At 47.1% G+C, this 17,362-nt stretch overlaps 1 protein-coding gene across 1 annotated transcript in view; it reads left to right on the top strand.

Annotated features, from left to right (window-relative positions):
• Nucleotides 1–642: 642 nt before the first annotated feature.
• The window catches only part of LAMB1 (laminin subunit beta 1), a 76,774-nt gene continuing 60,054 nt past the window's right edge, over nt 643–17,362 (top strand). Inside the window, exons 1-7 of the mRNA XM_059074800.2 lie at nt 643–935; nt 1,065–1,187; nt 2,239–2,414; nt 4,930–5,065; nt 8,202–8,275; nt 15,163–15,351; nt 15,440–15,503. Coding sequence (XP_058930783.1) covers nt 1,151–1,187; nt 2,239–2,414; nt 4,930–5,065; nt 8,202–8,275; nt 15,163–15,351; nt 15,440–15,503 — 676 coding nt within the window. The 5' untranslated portion in view covers nt 643–935; nt 1,065–1,150. The remainder of the gene's footprint in view (nt 936–1,064; nt 1,188–2,238; nt 2,415–4,929; nt 5,066–8,201; nt 8,276–15,162; nt 15,352–15,439; nt 15,504–17,362) is intronic.

Raw genomic sequence — 17,362 nt, 5'->3', positions numbered from 1 at the left:
GCAGTGCTGCTGGAGACCCGGCGTTAGAGGATTGCTCGCCCGCCTCACCGTTTGTGCACCAGGGAGTTCCTCTCTAGAATTTGTGAGGTTGTGCTTTGTGGAGGTTGTGGACAAGTGCGTCTCAAGAGACCTCCAGCTTCGTGGCTGAGTCGAGCCTTTCACGGTAAGATGGGGAAAAAGCGTCACTACCAAGAGCGGCGTTCGAGAAATTACCTGAATTCGAGCCATACGTCTGGATTTAGGTAAAAAGTAGATTAAAAAAAAAAACAACAACAATTATATGGGTAATTCAATGCTGTGGCCACCTGGGTAGCAGGGACTCCAGGCAGGTCCTGAGCTGGTGCGCAAAGGCAGCGGAGCGAAGAGCACTTTCTTTCCTTCGAATGAAGACATCAGAGGTGGCGCCCAGCCCGGGCTCAGCAATACAGGGGGCTTCCCTGCTTTCTCGGGAGCAAACCTGCCAGGTCGACCCTCTTTCCAAAGGGTTTAACCGGCCCTCCCGGAGCGCTGGGTGCCGAGAGTTTATAGCCTTGGGCACCTCTTCGTGACTCACTCCTTACAAATGTAAATGCACGAGCGCCCCGTAGGTCCCAACCCGCCTCCTGCCCACGGACCCGAACACCTCCCGCCCCCGCCCTGCGCACACTGGACGCGCACCCGGCGGCCGCCCCGCAGCTCTGCGCAGGGAACGTTAAGAGCCACAGTCCCGCCGCGTCCACAGATGCGGCCTTAAAACAAAAGAGGCACCGGGGGAGGGTTGGACCTGGCCCTCACCCCCTCCCCGCCAAGTCGGGGCCGCCCGCCCCCTCCGCCCCGGCTCCCCGTGTGCGCATGAGCAGAGGCGCCACCCTTGGTTCCTCCCAGGGCGAAACTTTCTAATTCCCTTCTTTGGGCTCCGGGGCTGCCAGGAGCCGGGAGAGCGCTCGCCCCGCCGGGTGAGGAGAACAAAGTGGCGGCGCGATTTTTCCCTCCCCACCCCCACGCTTCCGTGGGAGCGGCAGGAAATGCGAGGGCCCCTCTCCTCTGCCTGAACATTTGCCTTATTTTCCTCTCCCCCTCTCCAGAAAGGAAGACGGCGGAAAAGAGCCGGCGGCTCGGCGGCCGTGTCCTCCCCTCCTCTGCTGTGTCCCCTCGGCTGCAGGGACTGGCCATGGGGCGGCTCCAGATGTTCGCGTTCGGTTTCTTAGGTAATTCCGAGGAAACGGTGGGGGAAGGGCGTGGGCTTGGACGCGGGGAAAGAGTAAACCAAGCCGTTGGTCCCAGCTTCGGGAGAGCCTGGGGGATTGGGAGAGGGACCCGGTGGAAATTCTGCGCTGGGATTAAACGCCAGCGCCCTGGATGGTAGCTGGGGACGGCGTGCGAGGATCGCAGGCGACTGCGTCGCGGGGGACTGTGCCAGAGCTCCGGGTGCTCCCGCGGCTGCCTCTCTGGGCTTTGCATCTCCGGCCCTTTTCTCGGTGGGTCTCTCCGTCGCTGGGGTCAGGCTTCATGGGGTGGAGGGCTCGCCGGGAGCCCATTTTCCGGGAAAGCGCCCCGAGCTGAGCGCAGGCTTCGTCCTGGGAATAGACTGGGGCCATGTGGCTTTAATTAACCATCGCTGTTTGCCCCCGGATGGCGCCAGGAACAGCTGGACCGGGAGCGTCCCCGGAATGACGAATTGTTGAAGCCAATCCAAAGCCGCAGGGACTGTCCGCCGGCCCCTCGCTTGGGAGAGTGGCGTCCCCCGCGAGCCCCACCATCCCCCGTCGCCCGGCGAAGCGCCCGCGTCCTCCGAGCGTGCGTGCACACACACTCACGCGCCCGCGCGCTCACACATTTCCGCGCACACGCTCGCGCTGTCACGCCGAGGATACACAGGCTGCCGCGTGCACGCGGGTTCACAGACACACGTGCGCGAGTACTGGTGTGCGGCGTTTGGCCACCTGCCTCCCTGCGCCCAGGTCCAGGCGTGTCCAAGTGCCCGGAGCTGCTTCCCAGGCAGATTAGGGTGGGCGCGAGTGTAGGTGGGTTTCCTGGGAGTGATGCTCTCGGCTGCTGGACAAGTTTGATGTCTTTGTTTCTGTCTGAATCCTTCTCTCCGCGTCTTGCCTCCCTGGCCTTGCTCATTTCCCCGTTCTGTCTCTTTCCTGTGTATCTCTGCCCTTTTTCTGAATCTACTCTTTCCCCGCCCCTGCGTATTCCCTTTGCTGGGGCCCGCTCCCTGCTTGTGCCCTACCCTGTCGCCTGACCCTTCCACAGCCCTGTGCGGAGCCCAAGTGAATGCTCAAGAACCCGAGTTCAGCTACGGCTGCGCGGAGGGCAGCTGCTACCCGGCCACCGGCGACCTTCTCATCGGCCGAGCCCAGAAGCTCTCGGTGACCTCGACCTGCGGGCTGTACAAACCCGAGCCTTACTGTATCGTCAGCCACCTCCAGGTGAGGGGAGAGATGGTACCAGGCTCTGCGCGCGCCTCCTCCGGTCCAGACCGAAGGGGAAGGCCCCGGGGACTCCGCATCCTGCCAGCGATCCAGATAGGAAGCGCCTCAGCCAGGGAGTCCCGGGATTAAGGCTGGTGGCTCACCCTTTTGCACTGTGGTGGCTCACAGTTTGCACAGTTGCATCCGCCAAACATTTCCTGCGGCGGCCACAGTCAGTGTGGAAAGGCAGGGCTGCAGACAGATTTGGTGGCCCCTGCCCCCAAGCCCTGACCTCTAAAAGACCCATGTCTCTGTTTGTTTGTTGGTTCGGTTTGTTTTTTAATCCTTTCCTTTTTGGAAACGTACATAAAAGGTAGTTTAACCTCTTCTTTTTTATACACTGAGTGGTGATCTTGGGCTTTTCCCAAACCTTTCACTTGGGTAAAGAGTATTCCAGCACTGACAGACACCTTGCAAGGTCACTCCAGTCATGGAGAAAAACACTCCAATGTTTTTCTCTCCTCATTTGGTGCTGTTCCCATCTACTTCCATTAGATAGCAGGATCAGATGCTTGCTTTTTCAAAATGCCCTGGTTGCCATGGTACCCGATAGAGGAGGACCAAAATGAAATTTACGAGTGTTATCTGTTTCTAAAAGTAGACCCAGATCCTAGCTTTCAAAGGTCACGTTTTTAATGAAACTAATTTTAAAAGAAGACACAAAGCATAAACCACCCAGAATCAGAAAATCCCTTTCCTTGATTTTGAAAAGGGAGGCAGGTATCTCTGGCTTCTAAAGCCAGCATAAGGGCTTAGTCTCCTGCGCAGGGCAGGTGCCAAGCCACTTGCTCTAAACTTGGTCACTGCACCCACCTGCAGATCTGCCTTTCAGGAGTGGGACAGAATATCTGTGTGGTTTGCAGGCAGATGCCTTCAAATGGAGTCACGTTTACAAAGCAGAAGGAGGGCCCATTCTGGAGACCTGATAAATTAAATCAAAAGAATGTGGTGAAGTGGATTCCACTTACTCGCTTCCAGGTTTACACGGAGATGTCTAGACTGCTTCCTCCTGATTAGAAGGGAGGCTATAATTAAACTTTTTTTAAGTTCTGGTAATTGTTCTCCAGTATTCGTTTCCTTGGCTACAAGTTTCTGAAGGCAGTTGATGTTACCTTTTCTAATATTAGCATATAAATTTTACCTAAACTATTATGCTAACATTTACCTCTGAGGCCAAGACATCCTGTAAATGAATCACAAGATCCTGAAACCAGCTTTGCCCAGAATGAGAATTGGACTATTTGCCTTAAAAGCAAGTAGAGCCAGACTCTCTGGTTTGTGATTAGCCATGAAATTGTGGAGCACGCTTCACAGATATTAGAGCCTAAAGAAAGGCACTGGGTGTGTACTTCTCTCAGACGTTGAACAGGTGAAAAATTGAGGCAGGAAGCGGAAGTATTTTGTCCAGGGTCCCACTGTATTCCTGACTTCTGGTTTCCATTTTCTAGTTGGTACATCTCGCCAGTCTCGAAATCCTTTTGGGAGGAAGATGATAAGTAAGAGTTAGCTAAATAAATACAAACATGAAAAGTATGGTCAGTTGATACTGTCCTTATAAGAATACCACCCTTGCTTAAATGTTGTTTGTAAGATGTGTGTGGGTCTCTAGATTTCCATCTTAGTGTCACTTTCAGACCTAAGAATAATATGCATTTCAGAAAATCTTAGAGAGCAAAGCCTTGTGTGGAAAAGGGAACTTTAAGTGATGCTGTTTATAATCCACGGTGATGGAGTGCAAAGAGGGCTCTTCTGGCTGTGACCCCCGTTTTAGGGAAAAGGAAAATGAGAAGAGAGGAGTTCAAAGCTACTCCAACACCTAAAGTATTTTTTCAGTTCGGGTCCAGTTTGGCGTTCTTTGAATTGGTCCCAGTTTCGTGATCCCAACACGAGAGCCTGGTGTCCTCTTCCTGGATCTTCTGAGCAGTTTGTAGGCTAGCCTGCTCGCTGCCACTGGGAATTCACTGCTGGGGTAGAGGAGAAGCTGAGAAATCTTTATCTGGAGTTCCCAAAGCTTCTTAAATATGTCTGCCTAATACTTAGTTTCTGCTTTATATAGGTTTTCGAAAATCAGGCCAATTGAACTCTTCTCTTTTTATTTTCAGTTTGCTTTATGTCAGCAAAAATTCTCTAAAACCTCCTCTGCAGTTTGCTTCAAGAGTAAACTTCTCCAGCTATTCACTGAGATTAAGGCTTAAGCCTAGAACTTTCATTTTGATTAAATTAATAGCTTGTGGAAACAATGCCGCCTTCTACTTTTGACCTTGAAGTTGCAAGAGAAGAGGAGAATTTCAGGAGTATTTCATACTCAGTTAAGTTAAAAAGTGAAAGACATATGACAGGTCATTTAAGTAATTTTGGCACGTGCATTTTTCTTGAAGCAAGTAGGTTGGGTTTTTGTGTTGTGGGCCTGATTTTGGTGTGTGTCTGTGCGCAGGATTGCTTCCTAGACTCATAGAACTGACTTTGCTTTCAGGAGGACAAAAAATGCTTCATATGCAATTCACAAGATCCTTATCATGAAACCCTGAACCCTGACAGTCATCTCATTGAAAATGTGGTCACGACATTTGCTCCAAACCGTCTTAAGATCTGGTGGCAATCGGAAAATGGTATGTGGTTGGTATGGGGATAAGTTCCAAGCAGTGTGATTGGTCACCTGGAAGGAGTTTACAGGCTCCTGGGTGTTTGTAATTAGATTGGTTTCTCTCTCCTGGAATTGGGGCCTTTGACAGATTTACTGCCTGAAGCACTAACTCCTCTCCGTAAAATCCGAGCCTTCTTCCTGAAGTATGCACTTCCCATAAGAAAGAAGTCTTTCATGCGAGACCAAAGGAGTACTTCATAGTCTTCATCCTGAAGGGGCCTTGGGGAGCGTGGCCATGGGCGGGGGGGTGGGGGGTGGGGTGGGGAGGGGTGCAGTCTGGGGAGGGTGTGGGAAGGCCCCGCACCATCTCAGGCCCTTATTCCTCCACAAAACAGCATCTTTCATTTTGATCAACCCCAAAGGAAAGGGCAGAATCAACACCCACCATCTTCCTTTCATCTAGAAAACATTTAATCATAGTACTCTGAATACACATTAGATGTAGTTTTTCAGACTCAACGTGGATAATGACCCCAAGTCAGCTTTTCCAGCGAGTGTGTGAATCCCACCGTCTTTCCTTTCTTTGCCTCTTGGGTTTTGGTTTAATAAATGCATCAAATATGATGTTAACTGTTGCGGTACAACTAAGCCCAAATTGGTTTTGCATTTGTTTCAAACTTGAATGCTGAAATTTGAGGACTAAAGGTAGAGTTAATGTGTTTGTCATTAACAGTGTTACCATTAGATCTTTTGTTTTTGATTAATTTATTTTTGGCTGCATGGGGTCTACATCGCTGCGCGTGACCTTTAGTTGCAACGAGCAGGGGCGCGGTGCGTTGCGGTGCGCGGGCTTCTCATTGCGGTGGCTTCTCTTTTTTGCGGAGCACGGGTTCTAGGCGCGCGGGCCTCAGTACTTGTGGTACACGGGCTGAGTAGTTGTGGCTCGAGGGCTCTAGAGCGCAGGCTCAGTAGTTGTGGCTCGTGGGCTTAGTTGCTCCGCGGCATGTGGGAACTTCCCAGGCCAGGGATCAAACCCGTGTCCCCTGCGTTTGCAGGCGGATTCTTAAGCACTGCGCCACCAGGGAAGTCCTGACCATTAGATCTTTTTTACAAAATATTTATGAGAAAGGACTCTCAAAGAAGTGAATCTAAGCCTGGGCAGGGAAAGCCTGGGACTTCTGAAACCACATAGAGCTTATGACAAATGTGGGACGTTTCTGACTGTCCACGTTTTTCCAGTGAGACGGAAAGATAATTAGAAGAAGGATGCCTCAACATCCGTATCAAGTTGATAGACAGTAAGATAGTTCATCATGTGCTATTGTTCTAGAGGAGGGTTTTTCTTGGTTACATCAGGAGTTCATCAGTCTCTACAATTTTGAGTTTGTGGGACAAAAGAGGCCAAATGCCAGAAAGAAGGGATTTTCAAATAGAGGGGTTTGAGGGCGCTGCCCCTGTGTCACACTCTTGTGTGATGAGATTAGATGGATGGAACTTAGTTTTAGAAAGTCAGACTGATTGTTACTGTTCCCTGTCATCTGTCTGCGGTCTGATAGGTCACAAGTGAAGACTTTCTTTAGGAATGTGATTTTATCTATTTTCTTGATGTTTTGTCCAAGATGAGCTTTACATGACGTGTTAAATTATCAGTGCTCAGGCCCAGAAACAGTCTTGGAATGTGCAGCTACTTTTAATTTACCCATCATGGTGCTTTATTCCTAGGTCCGACAGAAATCAAGTACACCATAGAAGAATGATCTCATTTCTTTTCTCCGTGGATTTTTCTTCCCATATTAAAAACAAAAAAAAAACAAAAAAACCCCTGCAGTGCTTTATCAGGTTAGGAATCTAAAATGGAATGCGCTTTTCAAGCCCACATTGCCGAATACAGTTCTTACGTTACAGAACTGGTCCTAGTCTTGCTCGTACTTTACGCTATTTCGTTATCTCTTCATTTTAAGCAAATAGTGTAGGTTTTTAAAAGCCTGGGAAAGGAGAGACAGATAGTTGCTTAGCTAACCTTGTCGCTCAAAAAGAAAGGCGGAGAGTAGGTTTGTAGTACGTTTCTTTCTAATAAGTTAGATAAGGTTAGTTAGCACGGCTATGTTTTTCTTTAACATTCCAACTAACTCATATCCGTTCCAGTGACCACTTCCCCCCCACCCCCATCCCCAATTGACTTGGCAGTTGTCCAGTGGGAGAGTTTATTTCAAAAGTCCTACTGATTTCCTGAAAATACACCAGCCTGTGACATGATCCATCCCGACACATTCCTGTCTTCCTGCGTTTAAGACTTCTTTTGCTTCAGAAGATGGACCCCCCCCCCAAAGCTCTCTAGAGCACAGGAAATGCGGAAAGGTCTCCTGCACTTAAACAGGCAGGCTTGAGGGCCCAGGGGATTGGGGAGGAGGTGCTTTCCCTCCCTGGAATTCCAGTGGATTGACCCCCAGGGCATAGTGCAGAGGCTCGTTTGTTTGTTCAGGCTTTCCCCTGAAAGGGAAGATGTTAGTATTTGTTCTGGGCCAGTTTATTTATTTGACCCATTCTTTGTCTCTTTGGCATTGTTTCTCAGTTGTGGAAATGCACCCAAAGTCTTCTCCATCAGGGATAGGTTTTTCTAAATTGGAGTGTAACTCCCAAAACGTGATGGACTCTTATTTGTTTTCTTTGCTGCTGCACAGAAAAAAAGGACTATTTGTGTTTCGACTGGAAGAGGATTGTGTTCCTGGGCTTCACACAGCAAAGCTGAACCCCTACTGTGCACAGGAAGTGCCCTCTCTTGTTTCCCCTTTGAGAGTCCCTTGGCTTAGTGGGTTGGGAAGACTTCATTTTTTTCCTAAGCAAAAGATGTCTTTCTTGACAGCAACTAAAGGCTGTCATTCCGACATTCTGCCAGATGTCTTCTTCCAGGGAACATATTCAGTCCGTTGAACTCCAGAATGATTTATGAATAACTGAAGAATCATTCTGAGATGTGCTCCGTCACCTGAATCAAGCCAGGGTTTTATCATTATTTATCTTCAGCTTAAGATGGACTGCAGAGAGAACTTCTAAGCGGAGCCTAAGGATACTTGAAGAGAATAGTCTCAGTTGTTCACAGATGTTCCTGTTTACCTTGCTGTTTCCTTTTGTCTTTTCAAAAAAAAAAAAATCTCCTGTAGGCGTGGAAAATGTAACTATCCAACTGGATTTGGAAGCAGAATTCCATTTCACTCATCTCATCATGACCTTCAAGGTAAGGAATCCCGAACTTTCTCACAAATTCCCCTTTCGAAACGGATGGCTGTTGCGAGTTCGCCTCAGTGGGAACCTAATCATTATTGTTGCTATAAATTGGGATAGTTGAACAGCTTTTCAGCAGGGGCGTGAAGAACTACGCTTAACAGATCCTCTCTCTTCACGGCAGTAAGTAGAGAGAGCCACTGTTCTAAGTTGATTCGACTGTAAACTTTTAATTAGATATCTGTTTATATCCCCATGGAGATAGGCAGCTTTGACTTGCTCCCAAATCATAGACATCTGGAGAGTAAGTCCCTGCTCCCTTGGGTTGGTGTTTTAATGCTGACTTTGGTAAGTGAAAAGGAAGTGTATTATCTTTAGTTTTCAAGGTTTTGCAAAATATGTGGGAACGGTTTTTGAGTTCCTTAAGAAATGTGCCTGCCTTCTTCAACGTGGATTTTTCCCATCCTTTTTCTTTGAGAGATGTAAAATGACCCCAGGACTAGGGAATGTCTGTGTACAAAGTCCCTTTGTTTCTTCTTAAGCAGCTGCCTGGAAATGACAGGCTTCACATGGCTTAAAGTACATGTTGGTGCCTACAAAACCTATAATTTACTTATTGCTTCTCAGATTAAAATCACTTTTGAATCGTTTTCAGTTGGGGGCCTTATCTACACCTTCTCAGGTTTGGAAAGGGTGCCAGGGGTAGGTTTACAGTGTGGGCGGGTAGCCATGAAAGTCTTGCTTGTGTCCTCTGCCTAAGCCTGGGAGGCCAAGGGCCAGGGGTGGGCGTGGAAGTCACAACGCGACTAGGAGGGCTGCTGGGCTGCTGGTCCCGAGGCCTGAGCTCTTCATCCCCTTGCTCCCCCATGAGAACCTGCGGTTGCTGGTTGGGGTGGGCGGGGGGAAGGTATACCCTGTGGCACCTGCTCCCGCGAGGGATGGGGAGGACTTTCCCTGAAGCACGCCTCGTCCCTTCATTGGCCATGTGCTCAACCTGGCAGTTAGAATTGAGACTCAACTTCGGTTGTTGCCTTCATGTTACGGGACACCTAAAAATACTCAAAATCGTCTTTATTAATGTTTATGGTCCTATCTTTTACTTGGTTCTTTTTTTTTCCATTTAAAAGGTAATATTACCTTTTATGGGTAGTTCGTTTATATCCAAAAGTCGGGTGGGCACATATCCTGTAGCTGAACACTCATTCAAGTGAGTACAATGGGCCAAAGGTGAAATTCTGCGCAGAAGTGCTGACAGTCAAACAGAGGAGGTGGTGATTAAACTGATACCCGAAGAATGGGTACAAGTTGGCAGAACTCATCCTTTGGGCTCCTGGTTCACGTGTGAAAAGCAACATCTACAGGGTCGCACAGACTTGGGTGACTCCCGTTCTGCCCCTTACTGGCGTGTGTGGCCAGAGCTTCTCCTTCCTCTTTGGTAAAATGGGAAGAAAAATAACGCCTGCATTATAGGTTGCGTAGCGCACCCCTCTGCCCCGGGGGTAGGCATGACCTTACCACCCTGGCTATAGTGGGAGCCTGATTGCTTTTATATAGGCTGATGCTTGGCATGTAGTAATTGCTTTACAAATAAATAAGTGGGTAAATGAATTCAGTCATCTTCTGTTTGTAAGAAACTGCCTTAGATTTTAAAGATAGCATGTTCCTGCTCTGCGCTGTCCGGGAACTCCAGTCTTCTAGGGCAGAAATACATACTTGCAAATAACTTACAATACCAGGTAGGATGTGCTCGCTGCCAGAGCAGAAGTGCAGATAATGTATATCGGCAGGGAGGAGAGTGAGATTCATTTTTGCCTGGGATAAAGGAGAAAGCTTTAGGAGGAGGGGACTGGGATTGCCCTTGACCTGGGCCAGGAAGAGTGAGCAGGCTTTTAGGGAGACGAGGTGGAAGAAAAACCCTTCTTGGCGGTGTGAGAGCAAAGCTCTGGTGGTGGGACAGTTCGGGCAGAGTTTGTTCAACACGTACTATGTAGACGTGCCTCGAACTTGGGCTAGTGAAGGGAGGAGCGGGAAGTAAGGTTACAGCCAGAAGGACCTTGCTTCCTTGCTGAGGAGTGTGAACTGTATAGAAAATGGGGGGCCATCGACGGGAAATGAGACCTGTGTTTCAGGAAGGGAGGCAAGAGGAAGTGCAGAGGGGAGGGCCTGGGGCATGGAGAAGAGAGGGCACAGAGGTAGGAGGCTCTCAAGGTCAGCGGCAAGGGGGAGCTGGAGCCTGACTTCGGCAGGGATGGTGTTAACGCAAAGGCTGGCTGTGGCTCTCAAGTAGGAGGAAGCCTCCTGCTGCAACCCAGAGTCCTGGCAGCGTGACCTGGAGAGCTTTTCCCGGTCCCACGTCTCCCCTTGCCGCCGTCCCTGCTACCCTCTGCTACTGTTGCCTTTGAGAGTCATTGCCGGGAGGAGGAGCCCCTGTTTTCTAAGGGAGTCAGTCGGACCCTTTAGAATCAAAGACTCAGCCATGAATTGGAGAAGGATTAGAAGCAGAACAGCAGAAGGCAGGAAGGAATCAAAAATTACTCAGATGTCCGAGCTGGGGAACTAGGAGGGGGGCGATACCATTGAGTGGTGAGGATGGGAAGGGGGCAAGTTGGTTTACAATGTTCTGTTAAGTTCTGCTGTACAGCAAAGTGATTCAGTTATGAAAACAAACGTATATATATGTATATTCTTTTCCTTTATGGTTTATCACAGGACATTGAATATAGTTCCCTGCGTTCTACAGCAGGACCTTGTTGTTTCTCCATTCTGTATATAATAGTTTGCATCTGCTAACGTCAGCTTTCCATTTCCTCCCTCCCCACCCTCCTCCCCCTTGGCAGTCACAAGTCTGTTCTCTATGTCTGTGAGTCTGTTTCTGTTTCATAGATAAGTTCATTTGCGTCATATTTTAGATTCCACATAACAGGTGATAGTATATGGTATTTGTCTTTCTGGTTCTGACTTAGTATGATAATCTCTAGGTCCGTCTGTGCTGTTGCAAGTGGCATTATTTCATTCCTTTTTATGGCTGAGTAGTATTCCACTGTATATATGTACCACATCTTCTTTATCCACTCATCTGTTGATGGACATTTAGGTTGCTTCCACGTCTTGGCTTTTGTGAATAGTGCTGTTATGAACACAGGGGTGCATGTATCTTTGGATTATAGTATTGTCTGCGTGTATGCCCAGGAGTGGGATTGCTGGATCATATGAGAGTGTGTTTGTTCTAACTCGTGTTTGCGTGGACACGGCTGTTTACGAAGTGGATTGGATTTTCTTAGGGTAGCAGAACCCAGTTAGCATATCCACAGTCTGTTTTTGTTCATAGCCAAAGGTTCCCAAACTCACAGCTCTTTTGTTTAGTATAAATTCAGAGGTAGCTGTGCAGAAGGTCAGTGACTCAGCAGTGAACATGGAAAGGCTTCCCTTCTGTAGGTAAAATGTGTTGTCCCCGTTTCCAGCAGCTTCCTAACTTCACAGGAAATTGGATCACTCGTCAGTAGCCTTTTGGGACTCAGAAGGTTCCAGAAGGGAGAGAGAAGGAAGCACAGCCAGGACCGGCTGTAAGGCTTTTCCTTTCTGCTGTCTTGCGCCTCAGAGACATCAGGCTAGTCTCTCTCCAAAGCGTTTCCACCCACGAGGCAGCTCCCCTGGGGAGTTTGCCTTGGTTCAGTTATTGGGTTTTTTCCCCCTTTGTTTAAAGTTTTTAGTCTAATACTCTCTTGGGTTTAATAAAGTATCATTTTCTTATATTTCCGGATAGGTAAAAAACAAAAACAAAAACAAACCCAGAAAAAAAACGTGAGCAACTAGTAATGTAAGTCAAGGAATCTGTCGAAATGTGACTTTCCATTGCGTTACCCTTGTCTCCTTTTATCCGGGAAAAAGACCATCATGATTATGAAGGATGGTGCAAGGAGAGCTGGGCATGTACTAGTTTTCACCCTTAGTTGTCACCCAGGTTTCTGTCAAGCATTTGTTTTATTTTTTTTTTTTTATGGTCCTGTTCATGTTCTCGTATTGGTCGTCTTGGCCCCCAACATTTACTCTCTTTAAAAAATTTTTTTTTATTTTTAAAGGTTACTTGCCATTTACAGTTATTAGAAACTTTTGGCTGTACTCCCCGTGTTGTACCGCACAATGCATCCTTGAGCCTGTCTTGTACCAAGTAGTTTGTGCCTCCCGGGCCCCCACCCCTCCCCACTGGTAACCGCTAGCTTGTTCTCTGGATCTGTGAGGCAAGCACTGGTTTGAATTCATAAGTGAGTGTCTCTGTTGAGGTTCCGTTTGCTCAGTTGCCTTAACTTTCTTGATCTTCCTCCATCGTCGTCTGACTGCCGCTTCCCGAAAGGCACTTTACCCCGTTCATCACTGTTGAAGCTTTTGCCTATTTTTAGCGCTCATTCCGCTTCATCTCTTTTTTCCCCGTTGCCCCTGTTCACCACACCCTCCTAAATCTCCATCCTGCCTCAGTTTCCAGATTTCTTGTCTTTTTCCTCCTTCCTCTCTGGCATCCATTTTTCAGGCTTCTGTTACACCATTAGTCAGTGAGGCAGAAAAGATCTTCATTCAGCCTGGATTTGAAAGGTCTTCAGTCTGGATTGAAATCTCTCTGCCATTACCTGGCGAGTTAACGAATGTCTCTGAGCCTCGATTTCCCCGTCTGTCAGACAAATGTGTTGTTAAGGTATATTAGTTTGCCAGGGCTGCCATAACACAGTAGCACGGACTGGGTGGCTTGAACGACAGAAATGTATTTTCCAGGGTTCTCAAGGGACAAAGTTTGAGATCAAGGTGTCGGCAGAGTTGGTTTCTTCTGTGGTCTCTTTCTCTCCTTGGCTTTTAGATGACTGTCTTCTCCTTATGTCTTCACCTGGTCTTCTGTCTGCACCTGTCTGTGTCCTGATGTCGTCTTCTCTGAAGGACACCAGTCATATGTGATTAGGGTCCACTCCAGTGACCTCACTTTATTTTAATTACCCCTTTAAAGACCCTATCTCCAAATACACTTATAGTCTGAGGTACTGGGGATTAGGTCTTGAACATCAGAATTTGGGAAGGACACAGTTCAGCCCGTAATGGAAGGTTAAATGAAATAATGTGATTAAAGTTCCCAGCACACCTCTCTTGTCTTCTCACTAGCCCTTCGTGGATGTTGGAGCACTGACTTGGCTCTCTTTTATCTTGTCCTTTTCTTTTTGAGGGGAAATTAAATACTTGGAGGTTTCAAATACTATATGTGTACAGTGCCCCCCAAATCCATGTTTCAAGTTCCATTCTCATAGCTGAGTCCAAGACCACTGTTTCCAGTTGTCCAGTGGGCGTCTCGATTCTGAGACCTTGCACGTAACTAGACCAAAACTACATGCCTTTGCTTCTCTTCTGTATCTTTGTTGGTAGTAGCACCCACACCCACCTACCGAAACTCAGGGGTTCCTGGTTCTTCTCCCTCCCTTTCTGTTGGAATCAAGTTGATCACCAAGTGCAATTCAGCATATTTTACTTCCAGTAAATTTTCAGAGCAGTCAATCCCATCCCTTTATCGCTATCCACACTGTAATGCTTGAGTTAAGACCTTCATCTTTTTTCTGTCACTTGGTTCCCTTGTCTCTTGTTTTGTCCTTGTCCAGTAACTCTGCCAGAGTTTTTTCTGAAGTGCAATCTAAGCATTTCATTCTGTTCACTTAAATGTTTCAGTGTTCCCCTTCATTGCATAAAGATAAAGTAAACCCCTTAGCATGGCAACAGATTCCTTCCCAATCAACCCCTCCTGCCACCTGTAACCATCTCTACCCACTGTCCGGAAAACACCCAGTTACCCTTTTAAGATAAGTTTGATGCCATCTTCTCTCTGAAGCATTCCCTAGTTTGTGTGTGTGTGTGTGTGTGTGTGTGTGTGTGTGACACCACTATCTCCAGAACATTTTCATCACCCCAAGTAGAAACCCTGTACCCATTAAGCAATAGCTCCTCATCGCTGCCTCCTCTCAGCCCCTCTTAACCTCTAATCTACTTTCTGTCTCTATGTACTTACCTATTCCATATGTTTCATATAAGCAGAATCACACATTATTCTTCTGTGTCTGGCTTATTTCCCTTAGAGTAATGTTTCCAAGGTTCATCCATGTTGTAGGAAGTATCAGAGTTTCATTCTTTTTTATTGCCCAATAATAGTCCATTGCATGTATATATCACCTTTTGTGTATCTGTTTACCCACTGATGGACACTTGAGTGGGTTCCACTTGTTGGCGATTGTGAGCAACGCTGCGCTGACTCTTCATGTACAAGTTTCCATCTGAGTCCCTGTTTTCAGTTCTTTGGGGTGTATAGCTGGAATTGCAGGATTCTCTAGCTTCTTGAGTTAGTAATTCCTTTCTCTTGTTTTCCCAAGCACACCACATGTGATTCTATTATAGTGTTTGACGAACTGTTTTGTGAATAATTTCTGCCCATTCCTGTACCTCATTGGACAGCATTAGTTACAGCACTTAGACTCCTGTCTGGTACCGAGTAGCTGTCATTACACATCTACCGAATGATTAAAGGAATGAATGAAAGAAGGAACACTGAAGCTAAGCAGTCGTGTCATGGGCATGGTGGCTAAACGTACCAAAACTTGTATGCTATTAAGGCCTGTTTATAATCAGCTCCTAAAGAGGAACAGCTTACTAGTCTCTGGTAGGGTGGGAGAAAGTGCAAAATTTAGAGGCGAGACGCTTTGTTGTGAAAAGAGGCTCCATGGAACAGCTTGAAATATTTGAAATCCAGCCACAGTCTGAAATACCAACCACATGCAGTCAGGGTTTGTGGCACACAATTGAATGATGTTTTCCTCTGAGATTTTAACGTACAGATTACCAATAAAAACGTCCCCTGAGTCTCTTCCACCCTGCCTTTAGACATTCCGTCCAGCCGCTATGCTGATAGAACGATCGTCCGACTTTGGAAAAACCTGGGGTGTGTACAGATACTTTGCCTATGATTGTGAGAGCTCGTTTCCCGGCATTTCCACCGGCCCCATGAAAAAAGTCGATGATATAATTTGTGATTCCCGATATTCTGACATTGAACCCTCAACGGAAGGAGAGGTTTGTTCGTTCTTTTTGTTTTCCATTCTACTTACAAATCTAGTTTTTGATCCTTGCAAAAATACCAATTACTCATATCTATTTTTAGGTGATTTTTCGTGCTTTAGATCCTGCTTTCAGAATAGAAGACCCTTACAGTCCAAGGATACAGAGTAAGCTTGTTTTCAAATAAAAGCTTTGATGAAGAACAGCAATCATGGGTGAATGCTTACCCAGAGCACTGCTACCCAGAATCTAAATATCAAGTGCTAATTCCACTCTCTTCATTTCCTTCTTTCTTTGCAATGCTCTTGAAATTGGCAGTTATCAGCCCTCACTGAAGGGGGGGGACACGTTTTGATAAGAGTAAAAGGTTTGGGCTTCCCTGGTGGCGCAGTGGTAGAGAGTCCACCTGCCGATGCAGGGGACACGGGTTCGTGCCCCGGTCCGGGAAGATCCCACGTGCCGCAGAGCGGCTGGGCCAGTGAGCCATGGCCGCTGAGCCTGCACGTCCGGAGCCTGTGCTCCACAGTGGGAGAGGCCACAAAGGTGAGAGGCCTGCGTACTGCAAAAAAAAAAAAAAAAAAAAAGTGCAAGGTTTGTGTCATAAGACCCCAAATCATTATGCTGGTCATAATACCTTATTTATTGCTCAATATCATATATATATGACGTGTGTGTGTATATATATATCGCATATATGATATATATCATATATTATGCATACATGTATATAATTATGTATATAAAGGTACAGATTAGGCCATTGTAACAAGGTGTCCCCAAAAATGCAGTGTCTCAAAAACGTTGACTTCTCACGAAATCACCGCGGGAGATTTACAGATAAAGTTCCATTCACTTGCCGCAAGCAGGCTTACCAGATAAAATACAGGATGACACCCGGTTCAGTATGAATTTTCAGATAAAAAACCAGTTTTTTAGGACTATATCCCATGTGATATTTGTGACTGGTACGAGCCTATTCCATGCAATATTTGTGGTTAGTATAACCATGTGATATTTGGGACATATTGCTACTGCAATGATTAATTGTTTCTATGAAATTCAAATTTATTGAGCACCTTGTATTATTATTATTGCCAAATCTGGCAATTGTAGCCATTAGGTCACCCAGGTTCCCAGGTTCCCTCTGTCTTGTGGTCTGTATCCACATGGTTAGACCTGGATCGACCCCACCCTGTCCTTGTCCCAACCTGTGGGAGGGGACAAGTAAAGAGCAAGCGACCTGAAGCCGTACATCACATCCACTCACACCCCATTGGCCAAAATTAGTCCCCTGGCTACACCGCAGGAGATGTGAGATACTCTAGCTGGCGGCTGTGTGCGCTCTCAAACTCTTGGCCAGGGCTCTATTGTCAAAAGAAGAAGACAAGAAAGAATCCTGGGGGAAGATTTGAGGTCTCAGCCATATTCAGTGGGCTCGTTAAGATGAGGGTTGCAGTTGCATTTCCCAGATGAGTCAACAGAGGCTCAGAGTTGGACTCACACGCATAAAGTGACGTGGTTATTTAATGAGAGATCCTGAACGCACGTGTTATGACTCTTAGATCAGAGTGCTTTCCAGCATCCAGCAGCCAGGCTCTTGTCTTTACAGAAATACATTTTGATCTTCTTGGTAGACAGAATGGCCTTTGGAGTCCAACACAGCTGGTTTAAGTCCCAGCTCCAGCATATTAGAGCTCTGTGACCTTGGGCAAGTCATTTACTTAAAAACTTTTTTTTAGCTTCTACTTTTTCATCTGTAAATGGAGATAGTCATACTCACCTTCTGGTTGTTGTGGATGGAAAATGAGTAACGTATATAAATGACTCACCGAGGTGCCCAACGCACAGAAAATGTTGGGTCTGTGAAGCTGCTGCCACTTTTGGTGTCATCACTGCCATCAGCTGTCACTCAGGCCTTGTGTAGACCGGGTCCTGCACCTCAGAGAGAGGGTAAGGCCCCCTCTCCAGCTCCTGAGGTGCAGTCAGTTGAGCAGAGGTGGGGTGAGGTCTTGCTGGTCTTTCTCAG

This window comes from Kogia breviceps, chromosome 9, assembly GCF_026419965.1.
Source record: "Kogia breviceps isolate mKogBre1 chromosome 9, mKogBre1 haplotype 1, whole genome shotgun sequence".
Lineage (NCBI taxonomy): Eukaryota > Metazoa > Chordata > Mammalia > Artiodactyla > Physeteridae > Kogia > Kogia breviceps.
This window is presented reverse-complemented; position numbering and strand designations above follow the sequence as displayed.